This window comes from Pteropus vampyrus, unplaced genomic scaffold (assembly GCF_000151845.1).
Source record: "Pteropus vampyrus isolate Shadow unplaced genomic scaffold, Pvam_2.0 Scaffold81, whole genome shotgun sequence".
Taxonomy (NCBI): Eukaryota; Metazoa; Chordata; class Mammalia; order Chiroptera; family Pteropodidae; genus Pteropus; species Pteropus vampyrus.
The window spans coordinates 5,322,783-5,347,139 of NW_011888862.1; the positions used below are offsets into that span (position 1 = coordinate 5,322,783).

At 41.5% G+C, this 24,357-nt stretch overlaps 2 protein-coding genes across 6 annotated transcripts in view; one reads left to right on the top strand and one right to left on the bottom strand.

The window, feature by feature from the left end:
* Positions 1 to 24,357, bottom strand: part of CTPS2 (CTP synthase 2) — a 93,057-nt gene that overhangs the window by 40,157 nt on the left and 28,543 nt on the right. For all 5 annotated transcript variants that reach the window (XM_023532310.1, XM_023532309.1, XM_023532312.1 and 2 more), the window contains 4 exons: positions 22,303 to 22,391; positions 21,260 to 21,354; positions 19,238 to 19,300; positions 19,088 to 19,131 (listed from right to left, as the gene is read on the bottom strand). In XM_023532310.1, the coding sequence (XP_023388078.1) occupies positions 19,088 to 19,131; positions 19,238 to 19,300; positions 21,260 to 21,354; positions 22,303 to 22,391 (291 nt within the window). The remainder of the gene's footprint in view (positions 1 to 19,087; positions 19,132 to 19,237; positions 19,301 to 21,259; positions 21,355 to 22,302; positions 22,392 to 24,357) is intronic.
* S100G (S100 calcium binding protein G) lies at positions 5,680 to 9,437 on the top strand. The gene is made up of 3 exons (XM_011362983.2): positions 5,680 to 5,719; positions 6,227 to 6,370; positions 9,171 to 9,437. Exons 2-3 carry the CDS (start codon positions 6,236 to 6,238, stop codon positions 9,273 to 9,275), a joined length of 240 nt encoding a protein of 79 aa, XP_011361285.1. The 5' UTR covers positions 5,680 to 5,719; positions 6,227 to 6,235; the 3' UTR covers positions 9,276 to 9,437.

The following is a 24,357-nucleotide window of genomic DNA, read 5'->3' on the forward strand; positions in this document are numbered from 1 at the left end:
GGGGAGGAGGCTCCTTTAGGGGCGGTTGCATTCTAGTCAAGGTCTCTTCTAAACCTCAGGATCAAAGACGACAGGAGCCCACAGACAGCACATCATGCTATTTCTTTTGCGGAGCCTGATACTGACTCTGCCCTCTTCTCAAAGGTGCTTCTCTGGGCACTGCCTGCTGTGGACTTCGAGTTGAATATCATGGCTATGGGGGCCTACGGTGCCCGGAGCTTTTAATATTAGTTACTCTTGGCTTTCCTGGGAAAAACTGAAGTCTGTCCAAAGATCAAGCAATTGAACGGAGGTGATAAATAACTTTTGCCTCCCTTATTTTTCCATTACCAATCTCGTGCCTGTCATTATTCTCCCGTTCTCTGGTTTCAAAATGCACTCTTTGAACACACCCTGTATTTATCGCCGTCTCCATATATTTTTAGTTAATGTTTCATGTGAATATCTACTAGTGGATTTCAGGTTTCCCATTGCAGGTTTACCCTCGCACTTGAGTCCACAGATAAAGAAAAACATAAGAGACGAGAGATGTGGCTCGTGAAAGGGAGCAAGTTAAAATTTAAGAAGACCTACGGGTTGTTTTTCAAGTTGTTAGTGTTTACTACAAGCGTAAATTCTGACAAAAAGCAGCATCTTTGAGTTAATTTTATACACACACGTGTCATTATGCAATACATACAGTATAAATGTGTTTTGTATATAACATGTTATCTGTCATATAATATATAGTTATTAAAATACTAATTATATGTCATGTAGTTATTAAGACCATATATAGTTATTAAAATTATTCCTTCAGTATAGAAATATAACTGCATGATGATTTTAGCTCACAAGTGGTAATTTGAGAGAACAGATGATATAAGATGCTATTTCACCAACTGGGGGATTTGAATGTGGGCTGTGATAATGGCATTGTGGTTGCATGGGAGAACGTCCTTGTCTGTAGAAGATGCTGAGGCGTTTTAGTAGGGAAGTTTCTGGATGTCTGTAACTAATTCTCAAATGGTTGGGGGGGGGCGGGGAAAGTCCACCCATGGAAAGAGAAAGCAAATGTGGAAATGTTAGCAATTAGCAAATCTGGGCAAAAAGTGGATTGGTGTTTATTGACTATTTTTGCAACTTTATATAGATTTTTAAAAAAAATTTTAAATGTGTTGGAGGAAAAGGATATTTCTTGTTACGATCGCTTAAAATTTTACAACTAAAACCAAAATGCCTATCTTTACTGCAAGAAGGGAGTTAATATGTAGTCACCACTGACGCATACCAAAATCAAATAATCTGTAATAAAATCAAGAATAACATATACAAGACAGCAAAGGTGCATGGAATGAGAAATGCTCAAGGTCGGCAGAAAGCTTTTAAGGAATTCTATAAGATTTCACATTTGTTCTCCAAGGTAGATAAGTCCCTAGCATTTTAGAACTAGAAAGCATCAGAGAGAAATATAGTCCAATAGTTCAATCCTCAATTTGTATATAATATAATGAAGGGTCAGAGAAAATTATACAAGTGTGGAAGTGAACAGTATTTAAAAGCCGTAAGTGCTTTTAAAGTGGATCTGGAACCCCTTCTTGTGAGTTATAATTGGTATTAGATCAATGTCCCCTGGAAATGTCCCAGTTCTTTCATGGAACTCTTTCCAATAGAAATAAATTTAGTCTCTAATTTTAAATCCTGGCAGTTTCAAGCGTGAAGTATTCTCAATTGAATTAAAGCAAGTCGAGTGTTTTCACAAGTTTTTAGAATGATCAACAAAATCTATTTGGTAAGAAAGAGAGTGATAAGAAATAAAAGGCAGATGTGGAAACAACAAATAATAAAAAAAAAAGTTGAAAAATGACCGTGCTGCTTGGTAGTCTTGCTTTGCCGAATAAAATTATAAATTACTGTGCATCTTCTCCCCACTTCTTAAACCCCAAAAGCATCAGAGCAGGTGAGCGCCATACAAAACCACCTGGGCTAACTTCTTGTTTATCCTGGAATCTAGCTTCTGCTTTTTGCTTTCTGGGCTTGATTCAGGAACGGTTTAGAGGTTTTTTTTGTGAAAAGGTCTTGCTTGTCTGTTTGTTGTTGTTTGTGAGTACCCGATTTGGCATGGCAGCCTGATTTCTTCAGGATCAGGTTATCCTTTGAAATAAGCTGGCTTTTGTCCAATTCATTTAGACCAGGGGTTATTTTTGGAACGGGGGTTATTTTTACTGAAATTAGTCAGCTTTTGGTTGAGTAATAAACCAGACTGTCTCATTGAAAAAGCGCCTGTCAGTCTACATACATGTAACCAGGCTCTCAGAGATGGTCATTTCCTAGAATTGGCTTTTTAAGCCTTCGGCCTGATCCTTCTGTGATCAGACTGTTCTAGAGGGAGGCTGGCTGCTTTCGATCTTGCAGATTGCTTGAAACGTTGTAGGTTACTTTGGGCCCCTTACTCTAGAGAAGTCTCTGAAAAAATGGGATCTTAGTTATTTAATATGTTAAGACCATCCGTCTTCCAGGGACTCTGGCACTTTTCACGCACATGTTTAACTAAATAGACAGATGTGACCAAAAGAAATTAATAAAATCAGTGGCCACCGTGGGGGACTTTTGAGGTTCTCAAATTCATTTTCTTAAAACCAAATTGGACAATAAAATTGGCGAAGCTGAACGGAATGCCCATTTTGAATGCAATCTTGAGGCTTCCAAATGGGACCAAGATTCTGAAGTTGCCTCTTTGCAAAATAAAGATTTAGAATTAACAGAGGTTACTGAACTTTTAAAGAGAGAAAAAGCGGCTTCCCACATGTCCTTCCCCTCTACTCCATTCTCTCGGGAATTCTAGGAATACTTTGCCTCAGCTTTCTCCATCGTCCTCAAGCTCTTTTTCTCCAATTCCTTTGTTTCAAGATTCACCTCTGATGCCATCTTGCCTTCCACTACCGGCTTCCTTACCTCATTCACCTCTGGTGTCATCTTCCCTGGAATTCTTTCCCATTCCTTCCTCCCCTGCACTTATCAGTACTTTTCAATTTAAAGTTAAGCCCTCTGGGGACCCTAACAGATCTCGAGTTTCATACATTCCCTGGACTAAAACTGAGCGGGGAATTCCTTAAGGGAACTGAAGATTCTCACAAGTTTGCTGAGGAATTTGATATCGTTATTCAGACCTACCGGCCTGGGTTTTCTAATTTATATCAGCTACTTCCTGCGTCGGTTGGTGAAGGCCAGGCTCGATATTGGATGAGAATTGCCCAATGGGAACATCCTGAAAGGGATTTAGAAAAACAAGCCTCTAATTCTGGGAGAAGAAACTACAGAACCTGCTAGAGAACTATACCGAGCAATTAATTCCTAAGGACTTTCCCAAAGCCTGTTGGTTGGAGCAAAATGCAGATTTGCCCACAAAAGTCTGATGGAATCTGTTCATGATGGTTGTAATAGACTTCAGGTCGTTTTTAAGTTAAAATTCTGATCTTCCTTCAGAATGTTGATACCACTTGGATGACTTTTAATTCTTTGTTTGTTCATGGGTTAAACAGAGACCTCTCCCTCCTAGTTAAGAGAACCAGGATGGAATGGGAGACCACGTCCAGCCTAGATGTGGTTAATTTGGTCAATCAGCTCGCCCATACTCTAGATGAGCCACCTTGAAGTAAGACTGCCAAGACTTTTGATTTTCAGCATTGGCAAATAAAAGCCCCAAGACGAAACCAAAAGACTCCAAGTTTCTGCCACTTTTCCAAAGAGCCGGGACATTGGAAAAGGGAATGTCACAAGTTTAGGGCTTCAGGTGTTGTCAGCCTCGTAATCGGCCTTCTAACCAGCCTTCCTAAGGTCCTCCTCACTCCGGCCATGGGTCTCCGAGGGGTCGTGGGGCTTTTTTCCAACCCTCCCTCTTAATCGGCTTGGAGAAACTTTTCTTCCAACCAGTAATGAATCTCTCTCTTATGACAAAACCTCCTTATGTATTACTAAAGAATGACAGTCCTGACCCAATTCCATGGGAAGAATGGGACGAGATGGTCTTTCAAATCTTAAAGGAGAGTTTAAGGAACTCACCTGCCCTTGGACAATCCGAAGAACAGATCCCCTTTTTCCTTTTTGTATGTGGAAAGGGAATGTTTTTGGGGTGCTCACCCTACATCAACTGAACCTGGTGACTCGGGGATACCCCTCTTGCCTTAGAGCCACTGCTGCCACTGCCCTCTTGGTTAAGGCCACAGAGGAAATTGGTGTGGGATCCCCTCTAACCATCGTACCCCATGCACTAGAAGCTCTCCTGAATTCTCACCACATCTAGCGCCTTTCAGTCAGTCGCCTTACTTCCCATGAAATTTTTTTGTGAACTGCTCCTCGCATGACTCTTTCTCATTGTGATAACCTTCATCCAGTTACTCTTGTCCCTTCTGAGACCGACAAAGTCCCATCATGACTGCTTGGCACTGACGGATCACCTCCTGACCCCTTATCATGATCTGCAGGTGACTCCTCTGGGTAAAGATGATTTCCATGGTTCATAGATTTTAAAAATGAAAATGGAAAGTACTACGCTGGTCACACAATTACAACCCCTTCTGAAGTCCTTGAGGCATTTTTACCTTTGACTCCTTTAGCACAGCAGGCTGAATTATACGCTTTCACTCAGGCTTGTATTTTAGCCAAGGGCAAAACCGCCAGCATTTACACAGTGATATGCTTTTCAAGTAGCTCAAGACTTTGGAATGTTGTGGAAACAATGTAGCTTCCTTACTTCCAGTGGAAATAAAATATAAAATGTTCAGAAATTATTGGGTGCTATACTTTTACCTGCTGCGTTAGCTAATAGTAAGATCCCAGAGCATTCTAAACTTGAGTCCCTAGAAGCTACGGAAAATCACCTTAAAGCAAGCAGCAGCACTCAGACCTCCGCACTAGTCTAAAAGGATATTTCTCCAGCTGATAATTTCGAGAAGCCAGAGAAGCCCAACAATTGGCTTCAGAATAAGAAAAACAAGATAGGAAATCTAACAATTGCTGGTTTGATAAAAGAGAAAGCTCTGGTTTGAACCAAATAACAATCCAGTGCTACTGGAGACTGTGAAGTTCCCACTCTCAACAACTGTATATACATTACACTATTTGGTCCACTGATAAAGTGATAGCATTTATGAATCAATATTGGTGGGGAAATATTAATAGGGCTGCAAAAAGTGCCTACCTTCCTTGTCCTATCTGTCCAAAGTACAACTCGGGGAAGCCTGTCTGCACGGTCCCTGGACATTTTAAATGGCCTCCCAGACCATCTGAGGTTTGGCAACTGCATTTCACGCAGCTTCCCCCGCCTCGTGGATAGAAATATGTTTTAGTCACATCTGTATGTTTTCTCCCCAGGCTGAAGCCTTCTCCTGTAGACGGGCTACTGCGTTTTAGCGGCTAATGGCCTGGTAGAAAAGATCATCCCACCTGGAGAACTTCTCGTGAACTCCACAGTGATTAAGGTACCCATTCCACTGGTCAGGTGCTTCAACAGGTCTGTACTGGTTGGCCAGTTTTACGACACCCTTAATTATGAGGTTCATGCAGTCTTAAGGTTAGATTTCAAAAACCATTAATAATTACCTTTAAATGGCAAATGAAAGGAAAATTGCAACATCAGGGTGGTGTGTCTGTCTGTACAGACTATAAAAGTCGTATGATCCTGCTCAGCCCTCCACACTCCTGTCTGATTCTTCCAGCTGCCTCGCTGTTCAGCAACCAGGTAAGTGTGCTTTCACTACTACCTGAAGCTCCCTCTGCTTCCTTTCAGAATGGCGTGAAAGCTAATGGTCTGGAGAGAAAATGAGTTTGTGACATCTACAGGTATTCCCAGTAATTTAGAGGCTAGAAGCTGTGGTCAGGTTCCGTAAGACCGCAGCCTACAGAATACAGACCAGGTACATTAAAAGTGAAGAATGTCATTATTACTAATTTAAACGTTTGGCTCCAGGGAATATATCCTAACAGATGTACTCTAAGAACAGATATTTAACATACTGTCTAAGGTGATTATTTTTAAAACACACTGGTAGTCACTGGTGCTGTTCCCACATTTCCCATTCCCTCTCTTCTCCTCCACTTTCCTTCTTCCCCCTTTTGCCCCGCCTTTTCTTTACTGTCCCCACCTATGCCAAGGAAACAGCCCAACGGCACCAAACTCCTGCTGGCAATCGTCGTATAAAACTCTACTTCAGCTTTTTGGCAAGCTCATTTCTTTCCCAATTTACAGGACACCAAAATGAGTGAAAAAATGTCTCCTAAAGAACTAAAGAGCATTTTTGAAAAATACGCAGCCAGAGAAGGTGATCCAAACCAGCTGTCAAAGGAGGAGCTGATGCTACTGGTTCAGAATGAATTCCCCAGTTTACTGAAAGTGAGTGACAACTGCAGAGCCGACCTGGCCTCTGACGCTGGGAAGGGAGGGGAGTGGAGAGGAAAGGTCACGGGAAGAGGCTGAGGTCCATGATACTGGTCAGCGCTCCATCTGGGGCAGATCTCACAGCAGCCAAGGTACAGGTGTCCCTTGAGGGAGGGCTTGAACATGTGGTTTCTGCCCCTGGCGGCAGGCCACATTTCAGATGGCAAGCTCCTAGAAAGCAGGGGCCAAGCCTCCTATCCCCCACAGCCTTAGCACAGGACTCTGATGAGCAGCCATAGGAAATGGAAGCAGAGATGGCACTTTTACGAAGCCAGCCCTGGAAGACCACAGGTCGCCGCCACGCAAACACACTAAGGGTTTCAGCCTGGATTTGGCGTAGTGTCAGGCTTTAGGAAAACAAAGAGGCTGCTAAAGTAATATTAGTTGGCCTTGGACGTGCTTCATTGTTATTGGTAGGCTCTCTCAACAAGACCGATGCTTACTTGGCAGTCTGTTAAAAAGACTGGCTTCCTGCTGACAAACTGCCCTCTGTTGAAACGAATTTATATTTCAAACGCATTTAATTTTCTGTTAATTTGTGTCGAGCAATAAATTTGTTGAGCAATAAATTAGTGAGGCAACCATGCGTTTCTCAACAACTTTCAGGAAATGATAAAATTTCTTTAGCCATAAAGAACCAACAGAGAGTTGTCAGAATCAAAATGCGTCCAGAGGCAGTAAGGACTAGGGAAAGGGGATTCTCTGTGTCCAATAAACTTTCTTTCCTTTGCAACTAAACGGGATCTTCAAAATGGAAGGACTGTAATTGTGATATTCAACTTAGTCACATTTTAGCTATAACTGCAGAAGAAAGCATTTGCTTCCCAGATTTTAAAGAGAAATGTCCTTTCTGTCAATATGATAGTAAAGAGGTTTCTAGTTTTAGTTGTTGAGAAGGTTTCTGTTGTTAGTACTAAAAAGAAAAGCAGCTAAAATCAATGACCGATATCTTCTCATTTTCTTAAGGTTAAAATAGAAAATAACTTTAAAAAACAGTTCAAGGCAGTAGCAGAAAAAGAGACTTTAATTAAAATTAAAACAAAGGTTTTTGAGGAAAATTTTAAAAACTCAATTTTTCCAAAAGGCAGAAAAATAGTAATAGAAAAGAATAATAAAAGGAATATAATAATAAAAGAAAGAAAAATAATAATCTGACAGGAGAGCCTAGGCAATCAAACAAGTTGTTTTAAAAGTTAGGACTGGTGAAGTTTTCTAAATTTTTCTGTATTTTATGTATTTCTTATAAAAACCACATATGACTTCCGAAATTTGGATAGAGGTAGGAAGACCAATGGTAAGTTTTGAAACATCTATTCACCAAGTCACGTACCTATTTCCCTAAGGATTACACTGTTTACTTCATCACCTTGTATGGTTTAGAATGTAGTAAATGCTTCAGGAGAACAGCATTTGGTAATAACTAACTTATTACCAAGTTAGGTGCTGAATAATTAACTTACAGTTTGGTCTTGTGATGATAGCAAAGTACCAAGTGTGCTTGTAGGAATCGTAAGGGTTAAAACATATGTTGCTTTAGAGATCTGTTACATAATAGTGAGAACGTAGTTAACACTACTGAACTGTATACTTAAAAATAGTTAAGCTGGTAAATGTTACGTTTTTTACAATTAAAAAAGTGTTTTGACGTAGGCGTATAAGCCAAACTGTTATTTCAAGAGGTTTCCTAGGTACCATTTTGCCACAGAGAGACTCCTACCTGAAAGCCTGAGCTGTAATGCCTTTAAGATTTGAGTTTCTGTACTGGATTTAAGATCTAATATTAAGTCTGCTTAAGACGCTCCAGAAGTATCAGTAGTCAAAAGGGAGCCAAGCTACACATGAGCTCGTGGAACGTGTCAAGCAAGGGGTCCCAAGCATGGCTGGGCCTGGACCAGCAACATCAACATCGCCTAGGAACAGAATACAGAATCTCAGGCCCCCGCCAGGTGAAATGAGAAACTCTGGGAGTGAGACCGTCGATCTGTATTTACTAAGGCCAGCAAGCCTATCTGATGATTCCAAAGTGTGAGAACCACTGATTCAAAGTCAGCCTGCACAGCACAGCGGTGGGCTGCAGCGCAGGGTTTGGGAAAAACTACGTGGTTGCTAGTTAGGGGTTGGGCTCTAGAGTCAATGCTTGAACCTCAAGCCCTCTACATACTAGCTGTGAGTAAGCCAGATGCTGTCTCAGACCCTCAGTTTCCTCATCTGTAAAGTGGATCTCCCCCACAGGGTGGTTGAGAGGACTGCACAAGCTACAGAGAGCCCATGGCACAGTGCCGGCCGGCGGCAAGCTATGTGTGCCGCCTGGGTTATATGCCGGCCCAGACGTGGAGTTGGACGCAAAACCAGCTCCCAGGGCACCTTGGGGCAGGGATCCTCGACTGTCTGTGGGCCACGGGCCATCCAGTGAAGCCGTCGAACTCCCTCTCAAAAGAATGTTTTTAGAGGCATAAAGGAAAATACATTAAGATTACATAAAAAACTAATTATACATATTAAAAATACACATTGTCAATGTTAAAATAATAAATGCGTGATATAGAAAGTAAAAAGGGTAGCTTGTTCTGTGACATGGAGCAATACTACAGCTGAAGTTGGTTTTTCTACCTCTAACTATCAATGGCATGCAATCGACAATTCAGTTGCCTTCTTGAAACAGACACAGTGCCTCTAATTTCGGAGAATGCGTAGCAGTACATAACTGATTAGTTTTCTCTCCTCTCCCCATCCCATCCTTTGTGTCTACCACCAGGGTCCAAGCGCCATAGAGGACCTCTTTAAAGAACTGGACAAGAATGGAGACGGAGAAGTTAGTTTCGAAGAATTCCAGGTGGTACTGAAAAAGATATCCCAGTGAAAGAAAAAACAAAATGATACCATTCTGATCACCAAGAGAAGAGCACCTGAGATGCAGCCCTATTCTACACTGGGTCCTCAATGTCTCCTTTTAAATCTTTTCAATTATAATGATCTCACAGTGATATCCAATTATTGCTAATAAAGAAATTCTTAAGACATGCCTCACCTTGTCAATTACTGACCCCCATAGGTTGATAGACTTGAAAGTAACCTTAGTCTGAATGCATCTAATTTTATCGAATAATAATAAAATAAGGTCCAGAATAGTTCCACGATCTTGACAAAAATGGTGTCAGAGACCTGGAAAGAATTCGAACGTGCCAAACCAAGTCCCTCACTCCACGATTCCGCCAGAATAACCCTGTCCTTGCTCTCCCTCCCTGACCACTTCACGCTCACATCATTGCCAATTTCAACTCTACTCAACAGCTAGTGAGAAACAGACTTCAAAACACAGACGCTTGTCTAGAAAGTCATCTCCCAACACTTGCTGTGCTTTTTGAATCAACGACCCTCTCGGGAAATAGAAGGAATATAGGACCAAGATTCAGTTCTGCTCCATCACCAAGGGGGTGGCCTTGGTTCTAGTATGTGATGTGCAAAATAAAAGGGACAGGAAGACTTAGGGGCCTCCCAGCTCTGCCACCCTGCGCTGCTGGGACTCTGGGCATCTGAGAAACAAACAGCTCGCCCTCAAGTTCCCCTTGCTGAGTCTGGCTGGGGACAAGGGCGGGGGCGGGGGGGAAGGGCAGAGGAAGTATGGGAAGGGAATTTAACCAAAAGGAAAAGAAAACTGAGTTCTAACCCTTCCATCAAGAAACAAAGGAAACTTTTATACGCAGTGAGGGAATATTTAAATAAAATTTAGATCATTCTAATTCAACACAAGCGCATTCTCATGGCATCAAAAGCCTTAAACATTTCTAATGACTAATTATATTCCACTGTATGGATACCCCATAGTAGTCTTAACTATTTCCCCATTGTGGGGCATTCAGATTATTGCCATTTCTGATTCTTCTAAATAATGTCATAATGAGTACCTGTTCATATCTCTGTCAACACATCAGATTTCCCTAGGAGAATTTCTGGGAAGTAAATGTCTGAGTCAGAGGGTATGAATATTTTTATGGTTTGCAAAACAGACCACCTAATTGATTTTCCAAAAGGTTGTACTGATTCATATTTCTACGAACAGGCGAGAGAATGCCAGCTTCACTCCCCAGACAGCACTCGTCAGTCTCATTTTAACTTCAGCAGGTCGCATTAGTGCACATCTGTTATTTGTTTCTGGTTTTAATAGGAATCTTCTACTATTTCTCCAATGAGTTTACTGTTGGATATTGGTTTATAAAAGACATTCTTTCTTCTGTGTAAGAAGTACTCTTCTCTTCCTAGTTTGTTACGAGATTGTGAGCACCAGGGTGTAGATACTATAGACAGCAGATTGAGCATCTGTGGTGATGTGAGGGTTCTCTCTTTTGTTTGATCAATATGATGCGTTAATCGATTTAATTCCCGAGACACACTACCCAGTCGTGACCAATTAATCTTTAATGCTTTTAAATTACACACTCTAATATTTTACTTACGATTTTCACATCTTTATTAATAAGCAACACTAGTCTACAGTGTGGAGTTTTGTTTTCTTGTTGCATATGCTTTGTTGAGTTCTAATATCCAGGTCATTCCGGCTTCCCATTTTAGCCTATGTTCTAATCTCAATGAGCCACTTGCAGAGCAAATAAACATTATCTCTTTCAACTCCGACATATACAAAGTACCTACTATGGGCAAAGCATTACACAAGATGCCTTAAGAGATACCCCTTTCCAGGCCTCTGAGATCCTAAGTCAGTAAGTCTGGGATCAGGCCAGGGAAAGGCTTAATTGAGGAAGTAGTATTCAAGTGGGATTTGTAGGAAGAGCCTTGAGGGGAACCTGCAGGGAGGGGGTAGCAAAGGGCATTCAAAAGGAGGGAAAATCCCACTCCCAGTAAACACATCACGTCCAAGTGCAAGGCAGTTCAGGGAATGTACGCACCGTATCTTCGGCGTAAAGCCAGCTATGAGGAATAAAGAGGGCACACTGGCTTCAGACCATGAAAGTCCCTGGTTGCCATGTTAAACGAAGGTCAGAAAGGGAGCAGGAAGGTAGGAAGGTGTAGGAGTCACAGAGTGACATGAACGTGCTTTAGGAAGATGAGGCGGCACCAACAAAGAGTCTGCAGTGGGGAGGAGGGGAGGCGGTGGCGGAGTGGAGGCCAGGGCTAGGCAGGAGGCCTCTAAGGCAAACTGCGTAAGCTGGGAAGGCCTCAAGGGAACAATGGTGACGCACGGGAAACGCATTGGAGAAATACCCCTCTTCCTGGCTGACTTGGACAAATCAGTGTTTGAGGGTTAACCCTCAGGAAGGGTGAAAACATAGGGAGCGTTGTTTGTGGTGTCTGTATGTGCATGGTGTGTGCGTGTCTGTCTATTTCATCGCCCTTGGCCTGGCTTCCAACATGGATCTCCTCTCCCACATCCAACAGGATCCGTCTGAATTTCCTCTTGAATCAACAGTACCAGCATCTTGTCAGCCACAGAATTGCAATCCTCGGTAGACTGTAGGCTCCACCAGGACTAGCATTTTTATCCATTCTTTCACCGACGCATCCTCAAGTCTAGATCCGGGCCTGGCACATGGCAGAGGCTCAAGAGCTATTTCCTGAATGAAAAATTCTTAACTATCCAGTCACTAAATCTTGTTGATTCATTCCATAAAGTTGATCTGCCACCCGGATCCTTAGATCACAGACCAAGGCTGCCGTAATGCTCAACCACACGCCTTGCCTGGACTCTTTTCTCCCCTCTCAGCCCTCTATCTCCCGTGCCAGTTGAATCTCCCTAAAGTACCCATTCTATTGGAAAGCCTTCGGTAACAAGTACGACATTAGCATAACATGTCACAGTTGGCAGGGGTTATCTGACTGGTTCCCTATCGTCTTCAGGATTAATTTCGACGCTGACACTCCAGGGCCTCCAAAATCCACACTAACCTCCTTTATTTCCCTTCGCTTCCCTGTAGGGCCATGTGCTTCAGCCAAGCTACTCTGTATTCTATGACCAAATCTTGGACATTCCAGCCTAGCACACGCCTCCCCTTCTTTCTATCGTCTCCAAGCCTTTGACGATCTTCCCTTCTTACTCTAAGCCACAGAACTTTTTCCCAACGGAATTCTTATCTAAGGTCTACCTGTGCTATGTGATACCCCCGACCACTAGATCAGGTGGCTACTGACATTTAAATTAATGAAGATAAAATAAAATTTAAAATTCAGTTCCTCAGCCACACTAACTACATTTCAAGTGCTCCGTAGCCCCATGTGGCCAGCAGCTACCATAGTGGATGGCACAGTTACAGACTAGTTGACAGCGCTGGGAGCATTAATGACGGCATACTCGCGTACTGCCCATATACTTGGTTCCATGTTTCACTGGTCTATGCTTCGCATCACCAACTAAACTGAAATACACTGTTTAGGACTGCACTTAAGTGGACAAGCTCCAAACATACAGTGACTGTTTTCTTTTTAATAATTTCTTTCCGTTAGAAATCCAGTTATTTCTAGTGCAAAACAAAAAAAATCTTTAAAGTGGTTGAAATACCTATTCTTAAGGCATTTCGCATTGAGTTCAAGGTATAAAATCTTTAAAATGCATTAGCTTTGAACTACTCATTTAGTCATTCATTGTTAAAATTATGGACTCCTCTTATGGTTCACTAATGGGGCCTTACTCCTGGCAGTGCTGTCTCTTTTCCAAAAGTAGTCCTGGCTGGGGGTACGGTCAGGTGGAAAAGATGCGCTATCTATTAGGCAGCGGCTATCATGCCTGGAAGAATCTTTCTTTCTCCAGACAGAAAGCAGTTACTATGGCCAACAGCCTGATACAGACTCTGAACCTATCATCCTCACCAAGACAGGATTAAATGGCTATTAGGCTCCCAGACTAGTCCATAAAAGGCTATTTTACTCGTATAGCTGTCCTTGACAGCTGCTTTTATGGGATAAATGTTCTTTAGCCCCACTAAGCTCCAAATGACTTTTGTAAGGTCGTTTTGTTAGTTGGGAGATGTTCACTACGATGTTCCAAATGCAAAGCAGTCTACAAAGTAATAAATGTTGCCTAAAAAATTACTCTACGTGGCCATCTGGCTTTTTTTTTAACACCTCTTAATTTGCTTTCCATGTAAAATTGTTGAAAAATAACATGGAAGAAGAAAATATTTCAAACAGGGCTTCAACTAAAGGTAGGAAAATGTTATGCATTAATATGCTTAATGAATAACACAAATTACTCTTCACCTGAACTGACTTTCAATTATGTGACTATTTCACAAATCTAGTGTGTCAGATGTAAAATTAATTTTAACTTTGAAAAAGGTATAAAAGAAGTCACATCTATGATAAATAACTAAAGATGAAATGCTATCAAATATCTCAATCTCAAATTTTCATTAAAATGCTTCAAATTTCTCACTTTTTCTTACCTATACCACCATCCGAGTGTGCGTGTGTGTGAAGATGGAACACAGGTTCTGTTTTCAGGATGCTATATCTTATGTAAACTCAGATTTTTTAAGTTACTGTTTTCAATAAACGGAAAAGAAACGCTAAAAATTAAGCATATCCAATGCCATGTCACTCCAACCCTCAGAGAGGCAAATATTAAAAGCTGAAAATACCGAGTGTTGGCAAAGATAGGAGAAATTGGAGCCTCAAACTTTGCTGGTGGGAGTATAAATATTATAACCGCTTTGGAGAGTGATTTGGTATAACTAGAAGTTAACAGAAGAGCACACCCTTCGACAAAGTCATTCCTCTAAGACTATATTTTAGATTGGAACCATTTGCATGTATGTACGTGGATACCCATATAGGAATATTCATTGCAGCATCGTTTGTCAAAACAAAATTTGGAAGCAATTTAAGTATCCGTTAATGGAAAAATGGAAAGACAAATTAAGGCATTGCATAAAATGTAATATTATTAAAATTAAAATTTTAAAAATTAAGCATATCCACATACCTAAACAGTGGATGGAGATCCTTTTCCTACATGAGTCTCAAAAGCCAAAGATATTCTAAATATAAAGTCCACAATGCCATGAACTATCCTCCACTTGATCTGGAGAGGTCTAAAGCCAAATTCAAGGTCAAGGGTGTCAGCAGCAACCATGTGATTGACATAGAGCCAGAATGCAAGTCAGCTACAGCTGTGTTCCTGGTAAGCATCCTCTAGAAGGCAGGTAAAGCTACTTTGAAGCAGGCCAAAGAATCAGACTTACTGCAGAGCCCTAAATTCCTGCAAAATCTCAGAGTCTTCTATTTCACCTTGTGGATTAAGCACAGAAATGACACAATAAATTAAATTTTACTCACTCTCTCCTGGTACTCTCAGACTCAGAGTCTACTTTCACTCTTAGAGAAAAATCTATTTCTCCTTTTATGTGTATAAGAGACACCTCCAGTTAGATATGTCTTGGATGCCAGTGTCTCTACCGATTTCATGTGCAACGGTGAGACTAATTATGCATGCCAAAGGTGGGCCATGATGGCCCATGCAGGGGATCAGAATTTAACACCCCCAAATATGTCTCTTTGACATAAGAATTACTTTGAGCTGATTATTTTTAAGAAATAGCAGAGAAGCTCTGAAAACCAAGAAGTTACCCTTTTTCTAAGAGACATTTACGCTTCTAAGGGAAATCTCCATTTGTAAGGGTGTCTCCCTCTCTGTACCAGGAAGAGGACTGACGGTTAAGTCTCTAGAACCGCTCATCAATGGAGAAGGCAAGATCTTAATCTGCATAACGATCTGTCCCTTGTTTTCTTCTTTTCCCGATAACCTCTCATAACTGACTCTCCTAACCTGCTCCCCCTAAAACAACTTCTTTTGTCTTTAGCTGGAGATGGTGTTTAAGTTGCTGGCCTGGTCCGTTTAGGGGAGTTACTCAGTTTTCGTCTCTCCCATACACACAGGAGGGATCCATGTTATTAAACTGCTGCTTGTTTTTCTCCTGCTAATCTGTCTTTGATTACAAAGGGGGGTGGTCTCACCCAGGAACCTAGAAAAGTAGAAGAAAAATGATTTTTCATCTCCCATACCCATGAAACAGATTTTGGCAGCAAATATACCCTAAAGGAGGCTGCTGGTTTCCAAATTATTTACTTTTTTAGCTAGCAGGGCCAGAATGGCCATTACTCGCTGTAAGTCATTGTTATTTGCTCAAGTTTAAGTGATTCCCCAGGCTTCCTGGTGTTTGCTGCCTGGTGATTCTATTACCTTGGTCTTTTTCTTTAATAAGACTTCTCACCATCATCGCAAATGCTGGCTCTTAAGGCTATTTTTCTCTGACAAACTGATTGCGGGCCATAACGATGTTCAGTAGCAATTAGGTTTTATTGTTCTCTTCTCACTTATGAGTATAGACGTTTTCAAAATGTAAAACGCACATATCCTCTGACTTAGCAATTCCCCTTCTAGGAATTCATCCGAGTGTGGAGGTGTGGGTACAAAGACATACGTAAATGGCTACTAATCTGCAGCATGATTTAAAGTAGCAAAAGAATGGACATAACCTAAATATTCGTCAGTATGAGACGGATTAAACAAAAATGATGCAGGCAGCAGGGCAAGTTGGTGGAAGATCCCTGTGCATTGATGTGGAGCAATCAGTACAAAGAGCAAGAGGAAACAGTGTCTCAAGCGCGCTGACATATGTATTTGTTAAAAAGGAAACACATATCCACATATGTGTGTGGGTAGGTGGGTGCACATACACACACAACCAGTAAAAGGCAGTCATCAAAGAATGTTGCCAAAGCGATGTAACAGTGGCACCTACTGGTAAAATCATTTCCTATTCCAAAGTATTATCTTAAAAAAAAAACAAAACAAAACTCATGATTTGCCGGCACAGCCATTTCGGCCAATAGTCAGGAAATATGTTTATATTAAAGCTTCATAAGGAACTCTTCATTAGTATTAGGTCTTCTGACCATAAAACTTAAGAGTATCATCTGGCTGGGAAGTTACGGTTCATTAAGGTTTGGGCTGTTAGCTGTAAAAGGAGTGAAGAGTATCTCTATATCCTTCCATGGAGTGGTCTCCAGCATATAATGTTAAGTGAAAAAAGTAGACCAAAAAAATGTACAGAGTATGCTACCATTTATCTAAGAAGAGGAGGGGGTTACAAGCAGACATACAGGCTTACTTTAAAAAATGGAAAGATAACTGATAAAAAAAAATAAGAATTAATGGCTGCCACAAGGGAAGGGAGGGGTTAGGTTGCAGGCGAGAGAAATACAAGTGGATTTCTCTAAATTAGTGGTTCTTAATGGGGGCTAGTCTGCCTGTGCTCCCAGGGGATGTGCTCCAATATCTGGAGGTGGTTTTTTAGGGTCACAATTGAGGGTTGGAAGAAATGTACTACTGACATCTAGTGGGTGGAGGCCAAGGAGGCTGCCGAACATCCTACAGTGCACAGGACAGGCCCACCACAAAGAATTACCCGGCCCACGTAGTGCAAATTATATATCTAATAAGAAACCTGTATCTAGAATATATCAAGAATATTTACAATTTAATAATAAAAAAACAAATAACCTGATTTAAAAATGTGCAAGGGATCTGAACAGCCATTTCTCCAAAGATGACATGCAAGTGGCCAGTAAGCACATAAAAAGATGCTTGACAACCTAAGCCATCAGGGAAATGCAAATCAAAGCCACAATGAGATGCAATTTTATGCCCATTAGGAAGCCTAGAATCAAAAAGACAGACGATAGTGAGTGAGAAGGATGTGGATAAATTGAAGCCCTGATATACTGCTGGAAGGAATGTAAAATGTTGTGGCCACTTTGGAAGTCAGCCCAGTAGTTACTCAAAAGGTTAAATATACAGTCAACACAGGACCCACAAGTCCACTCCTAGGTGGATATATCCCCATGAAATGAAAATATATGTTTACACAATAACTTGCACACAAAGGTTCATTGTAGCAGGACTATTCATAACAGCCAAAAAATGAAAACAATCTGAACATCCATCAATGATCGAATGGGTTAATAAAATGTAGTATGTCTATATAATGGAATATTATTCAGCAATAAAAAGAAGCAAAGTACCTGATAGATGTTACGATGTACTCAGATCTTGACAACATTATGCCAAGTGAAAAAAACCAGTCACAAAAGGCCGCATATTCTATGATTCCATGAAATGTCAGAACAGGCAAGCCCATAGAGACAGAAAACGGATTAATGATTGCCCAGAGCTGGAGCCAGGGAGGAAACTAGGAGGCTTGGGGTATCAGCTAAGGGATGGGGGGTTTCTTTCAGAGTAATGAAAACAGTTCAAAATTGATTGTGGTGATGGTTGCACAGATCTGTGTATGTGCTAAAAGCCACTGAATTATATACTTCAAGTGGCTAAATATCATGGCATGTGAATTATATCTCGATAAAGCTGTTAAAAAGAAAAACAAGTATAATGGTGAGGTGTGCACTCTGACAGAGGTGGGTACAAGGCATTAGAGGCGTTCAGAATAGGTCGTTCCAATCTGTGCCTCTGCGGTATGCGAACTGTTTTCAGCTAAAGGCAGTGGAGACATTGCAGGCTCAAGATGATCTTCTGTCTCCTCTCCTTAACTATGGAGAAGAATTTGAATTAGGGGCCTTGCCCTTCCCCATACTAAGAAATTACTAGGAATCACCGTTTTTTAAATCTATCTATAGGGCAGAACAACCTACTTATTACTAAACATCTGTTCTTCTTACTGTTCTGTGAAGGATCGTCCTTCCCTCCAGAAGCCCCAGGCACCGTACCTCATCCTTAGGTCAGAATGCCATCTCTACCTCATTTTCCCTTTCTGTCTCTACACTTCTCCAGTAAGCTGGGTTTCCAGACGTACGAACGTAATTAAATTTGAGTACTTTCTCTTGTTACTGTCTCGTGTTGATTTAATTATTACACCAGACAGAAGAAGTGAAAGGTAGAGGAAAGTTTCTTCCTCCCCCACAGCACAGATGGCAGAAGCTCAGAAAGAAAGGTCAGGAAAGGCCTCTCGGGATGAATAGGAAGTTGTCGGTCATTGGGTTTGGTTTATTTTTTTAATGAAATTCTTTGCTGGTTTTATTGAGATTCCAGGGGGAGGGAGGCTGCAGGAGGGGGACATCTCAGGTGTAAGGAATCTCAGGACACATCTAAAAAACTTGCTCAGATTATCCAAACATAAACCCCAAGCATGGGAGGGATGGGGATGCCATGGATTGAATTAACAAAGCAGCAGGTGACAGAGCACAACAGCCTTCGCTCCCAGCCAAGAACCTTGAACTGAATATTTTACAGGAAAAGGAATCAGTTGAAGACGAGGAGCAGCAGCAGAACAAGTGTCACTTTTGTTTTAGAAAGACAGATGACTGCCAGTGTGGAAACTAGACAGACAGGGATAAGTCTAAGGACAGCCAGCCCATTTATTTATACTCACTGTTATTAATGGTCACAGTCAACTTAATCCTTCCTAAACATTAAGCTTGCAAAGAGAAAACAGTCCAGGATCGTGTCTTTCTTCAAGACATGGCTGACAAGATGGACTTTTGAAAACAAAGCAATTTGATGTAAAAATAATAATAAAATCATATAGAATTTTAAATGTCCTAATAGTGTAATGAAAGAAAAAAAAAAAACAGCCTCTTATGAGTTTAGGCAAGAGCCAGAAACAAAATGACAATGACCCAACTCAGAAAGGTAAACAAGCTACTTACCACAGGAACATGAGCATTTGGCTCAAACTCTGTGGAATCAGCATCTGAAGATTAAGAAATGAGTTCAAAAATTCACCAATATTGCTGAACAATATCTTAAGTAAAAAGACTTTTTTAAAATAAAAGGTTATTAGCAAATCTCAGACTTACCTTTCAAGTTAAGGCAGTTCCTCGCAAACTCTATCACTGCTAGTTGCATCCCGAGACAAACTCCTATTTTAAAAGCACATAGATAAAGCATATGAACATATTTTATATTGCTTCACATTTTCCGTTCATTTGTTTGCTGTCTGTCTCCTCCATCTAGAATTCACGCTCTGAGAGAGCAAGACTCTGCCTGTCGGTTCACTGCTATACCCTGCGTGGTCAGAACGTCTGTGGCAGGGGCAGGGAAGGGGGTTAGATGACCCGAATTTGAGGAAGAAATAGATTCCAGGTCTGAAAAGGGCAGGAAAGGATAGGGTAAGCTCCAAAAGGCAAATCTGAATCCCTCCAAATTTGTCTCTAAATCGAGGTACATGGTGGGCTCCAAGGCTGTCCCACAGCACCTGAGTCCTTCAGTAAATATCTAACAACACCCAAGTCCAGAAGGAGAATTCACACCCCCCGTTCTTGGTTTCACAGCCTTAAATACTGGCTTTGCCTGAGGGCAGCCTCAGGTGGCCAGCGGGCTGGGTTCTGAGGAGCCCCACAGGTGGGCAGGGGAGCCCAGAACAGCCCCAGTAACCTCACTATAGGAAAATGGCAGCAGCTGGAGGAGCTGGCACCTCCACTTGTGGGCCTGAGTGTGGTGAAGAGCAGGGCGGGGCGATGCACAATGGAGCTGAACAGAGCTCAGTGAGAAGGAAAAGAGACCTGTGTAGCCCCAGGCCTGTTGCTACAGGGATGCAGCCTTCACTCATCTCCAAATTCACTGCGGCCCACAATTCACTCCACTAAACAAATGCCGAGGAGCATTCCAGATGCTCTGAAAGACGTATCCGAAGTGCAGGAGGGATTCAAAGGAGAAAGCAATCAATATAGCAGGCATGCCAGAACAAGTCGGTAAGTATGAGAGTGCTGAGTGCTTTCGGGGGACTTCAGAGAGTCCCACGTGGCTAGGACATAAAGATACACTGTGTTAAAGAGAAAGCTACGGAGTTGAGAACTGTCCTATACAGGGAAAATAACCTGAATGACACTGACCATGTTCAGACAGAAAGTAACACGATTTACTTCACAAGCAAACAATGGCCCAGACGAGCTTAGACAAACAAAACGAGGCATCAGGTAACTTCCCTTTTGAAAACGGATGCCAGTGGAGAGCATCTAGGAAGTTAATCGAAGAACAAAGGCAATGGAGAAAATGAATAGTCCGCTGAGAGTAGAAGGTACTGAAAAGCCTGTCTACTCGGTCTGTAAAGCCAGCAACACATCCAAGCACAGTGTTAGCTGCAGCCTCTCCCCACCCCCTGACCGAATCCCACCTGCAGGGCTGCCTTTATCCCACCAAGGATCCATTTCATCCGGTTTCACTGGCGCAGAAGCCACGCTTTGCCACTCAAACGAGAGCATTAAAAAGACTCAGCTCTACCAACTTTTAACACAGCTGTTCCTGTACTATTGGATGGTCTTTCCGTATTATCTTTTCGAGAAGGAGCATATAAATTTTAACTCGAACTTTTTTTTTTCTGATGAGAAAGAACATTGTGGAGTTCTGCTGAATGGTTCTGTGCTCGAAGTGGTAAAAGATAGATTTGGGTTGGAATCAGAGAAAGTAAGGGCAGGTATGGACAGCCACCTCTCCCGGCCTCTTGCTACCAAACCAGAGCATGAATAAGTTCTCCTAGGTCGACAAACTCTTTCTTTAAAAGGCCAGAGAGTAAAGCATTTAGGCTTTGCAAGCTGTAGGGTCTCCGACTCTGCCACCGTACCACAAAAGCTGCCATAGGCAATATATAAACAAATTGGCATGGCTGTGTGTCAATAAAACTTTATTTACGAAAACAGCCCACGAGCCAGGTATGGCCTGCAGGATACAGTTCACTGACCCCCGTCACAGACTATTTGGTGCCTGAATACTCAAATGTGAGTTCATACTTTTCACGTTAACAAACCCTATCAAGTGTCACCCCTACTTGGTGTCCAAAGTCTAATAAACTCATAGTTAGGATCCATAAACATGAGTTTTACCCAGAAAAGGAATCTTCTTTGCCCTTGCCCAAGAAATCGCCTGGAGTTTTCCCAATGTTCCTCTGATTCCGAAGCCTCCTGGCACAAGAACACCACTGCAATCAACACAAGATGAGGGTGAATTTGACATTATTTTTATTTATAAAACTCTTGTTTGCAGCCTTTTATGTTTGCCGATCCCCAGTCCAACACTAGAGCATATGCTCGAGGTCTATATTCAGAACAGATTGCATGAACTGACATCCTGAACTTTCTTCTTGAAATTCTCCCAACGTATGAAGAAGTTGCAGTAATTTCTCACAACTGACCTCTCAATATGTATTTTGTGATAGGTCTTTGTGGCAAGATCATAGTGACGGAGAAACTCAATTCGATTAAAAATGCCACTGAGAATTATCTGAATAAAAATAGCTTATGGGTTTTTTTTTTTAAAGCACTACGATAAAAATGTTAAGATCTCTTACATAATCAGAAAGAGTTAAACTGGTAAAATCAATCTAAGATTTCAATCGCTAATTAACTAGAGCACAGGGAGATTTCCTTGTTAGAAGACACTTTAGAGACCTTGTAGACAAACTCATTTGAAAAGACAAGAGTTCAAGAGAAAAACTGGCAGAGTCATGCTACCCTCATGATACGATGCTGCCCCCAAGAGTTCTGTCGATTACTTAGGAAATAAAAACAAGAATCAAATGACGTGGAAAAGAAAATATAACCAAGAGAGAAGAGTTGTCATCTTTGTACTTTAACTTTGTGTAAGATCCATCTCTGCATCTTTCAATACGATCAACACACCTTCTCTCCAAAACAGGACCCCCGCCCTCCCCCAAACCAAACCATGTCATTGCACGTGCCACTAACATCAACGTGGCACGTCGCAAAATAAATGCGGTGTGAACATATCACAACCACCCATAATGACCGCAAGTACTCCAGACTACCTTTCAAAATGCACAAAAATTAGTAATTGCGGTCAATGAAATCATTACAGAATAAGCACAATGGCATTTTCCTAACTGGCGTGGACGGTCCCCAGGACTCACTCAGCTTTGCATAGCTTCTGCCACGCTTCGTGGAATTTCACAGGGTCCTCAGCTTCAGTGGTGTGCTCCAGATCAATGGAGTCGATGTACTAAAAAACATCCAACAGATTAAAGGAACATTTCAGAAAGTACGTTAAGAAATATTAGAACTATCGTACACTATGACATAGTTTTTCAATACCTACTTGTTATGTAAATACTGTACTGGACGCCTGGGACAGAAACGCAAGATCTCTGTGTTACGGTTCTTATAATCTTTCAGGAAGATTACAAAACCAGATAAACAGGCAGCGATATCACAGTGGGATAATGGCTATAGTGAGCAAGGAAGAGACTGCTGAGGAAGTAACCAGGAGCCACACTGATCTAGACCTGGACCCTGGAGGAAGGAAGGGAGGGAGCATCATCAGGGAAGACTGCTGGGGAGGTGACGTCCAAGAAGCTAGGCCCTCGAGGATGAGCGGAAGCAAGACGAGCATGTGCGTGCACATTGGGAGGTAGGTGGGAAGGTGTGTGAGAGGCAAAGGGAGATGAAGGACCAGCGTGTATGAAACCTCAGAGGAAACAGAGAAAGTAGTAGCCACCCCGGGGGCCCTCAGAAGAGGCTGCACCCAGCCGGAGAAATTTACACTTGAGGCCACGGAAAGGTCTTAACTAAGGGGACAATAGGAACAGAGAGTGGTTTTAGAAGGATCGCTCTAATACAGAGTTTGAAATGGAGGGAGGACTGGAAAGCAGTCGGGAAGGTGATGCAGTAAAGCAGGCGCAGTGAACACAGCAACAGACTGGACTTTAAGAGAATATGCCAGAATATATCAATAAATCATTTTTTAAAAAAATAAAAGAATATGCCGAGGCTGTGACTCAAAAAGTACTGAGTAGAACATAATATCAAGAAACTGTATTAAATGAAATATCGTGCGCTCTTCCTACATATGTAACAGTCTCTACGTATCTGTTATTTTAGCGTTTCTTTTGTAAAAATTACTATCTGATTATATCTTAAGGTACAAAATTGTGAAGGCTTTACAAAGTTTGTATATAACAATTTTTCTATTGCTCTTTTTTTTCCTCTTGGAGGAGTAGGAAAAACGGGAGGTAAAATATTCTCTGGAAAGCCAAAAATAAAAAGTAGTTAGAAAAGGAGGTTACAAAGACGTGAGAGAAAAGGCAGATAGGTCCTAAGCTGATGTCTAAGTGGAAGTTACTAAATTTCTTGGAAATATAAATGTATCTTTTTGCTCATTATATAAAGGTATTACTATTTAAATCAAGAATAATAAGGCTTGCTTGAACTCTGAGATATCCATACATAATATAATTAAATATAAACGTTTATAGATAGAGAAAAGTCTAGAAAGATACGCATCAAACTGGGAATGACAGGCACGACAGAGAAGTAGGATTTCAGGCAGGACAAACCTTTTGCTTTCTGCATTTTACATGATGTCTTTTAAAAATTTTCTACACTTAGCGTATACTACTTCTACAACTAACAAACACAAAGAACATACTCGACCTATATATGATAACTCCACCTCTACTCTCCCATACTGATTTGACTGAATTTGTTTAAATTTATTTTGACTTTGGCTATTAGGCATGTATTGCAAACAGAACATCTGGGGTATGAGAAGCTGACCCAGACCCACATCTGTTCCTGGCTGGAGGTAAGGCAGTCTCTCTCTCCACGCCCCATGCCAGGCCCCGGTACTGCAGACCCGAGGACAGAGGGCCCCCACACACTGAGGTAGCTGCATCTTAAGCCCCCCAAGTATGACTCCCCAGGCTTGCCTAATTCCCACACAGACCCAGGCCTGGACAGGAGAACACTGATTTTAAAAAACAAATAATCACTGTTTGCCAGATACCACTCCTCCGAGTTCAAAAAGGCAACATAGCATTTTTCAAAATCGGATTTAATTCCAATGCTAATTATTTTCTTATTAGGCAAATACGATGTACTTAAATGAGTATGAAGTATATGGATGTGGAAAGCCTAATTTCAGAAATTGTGCCTTAAACCTGTAGGCAGAACAAAGTGAACACGGCAGG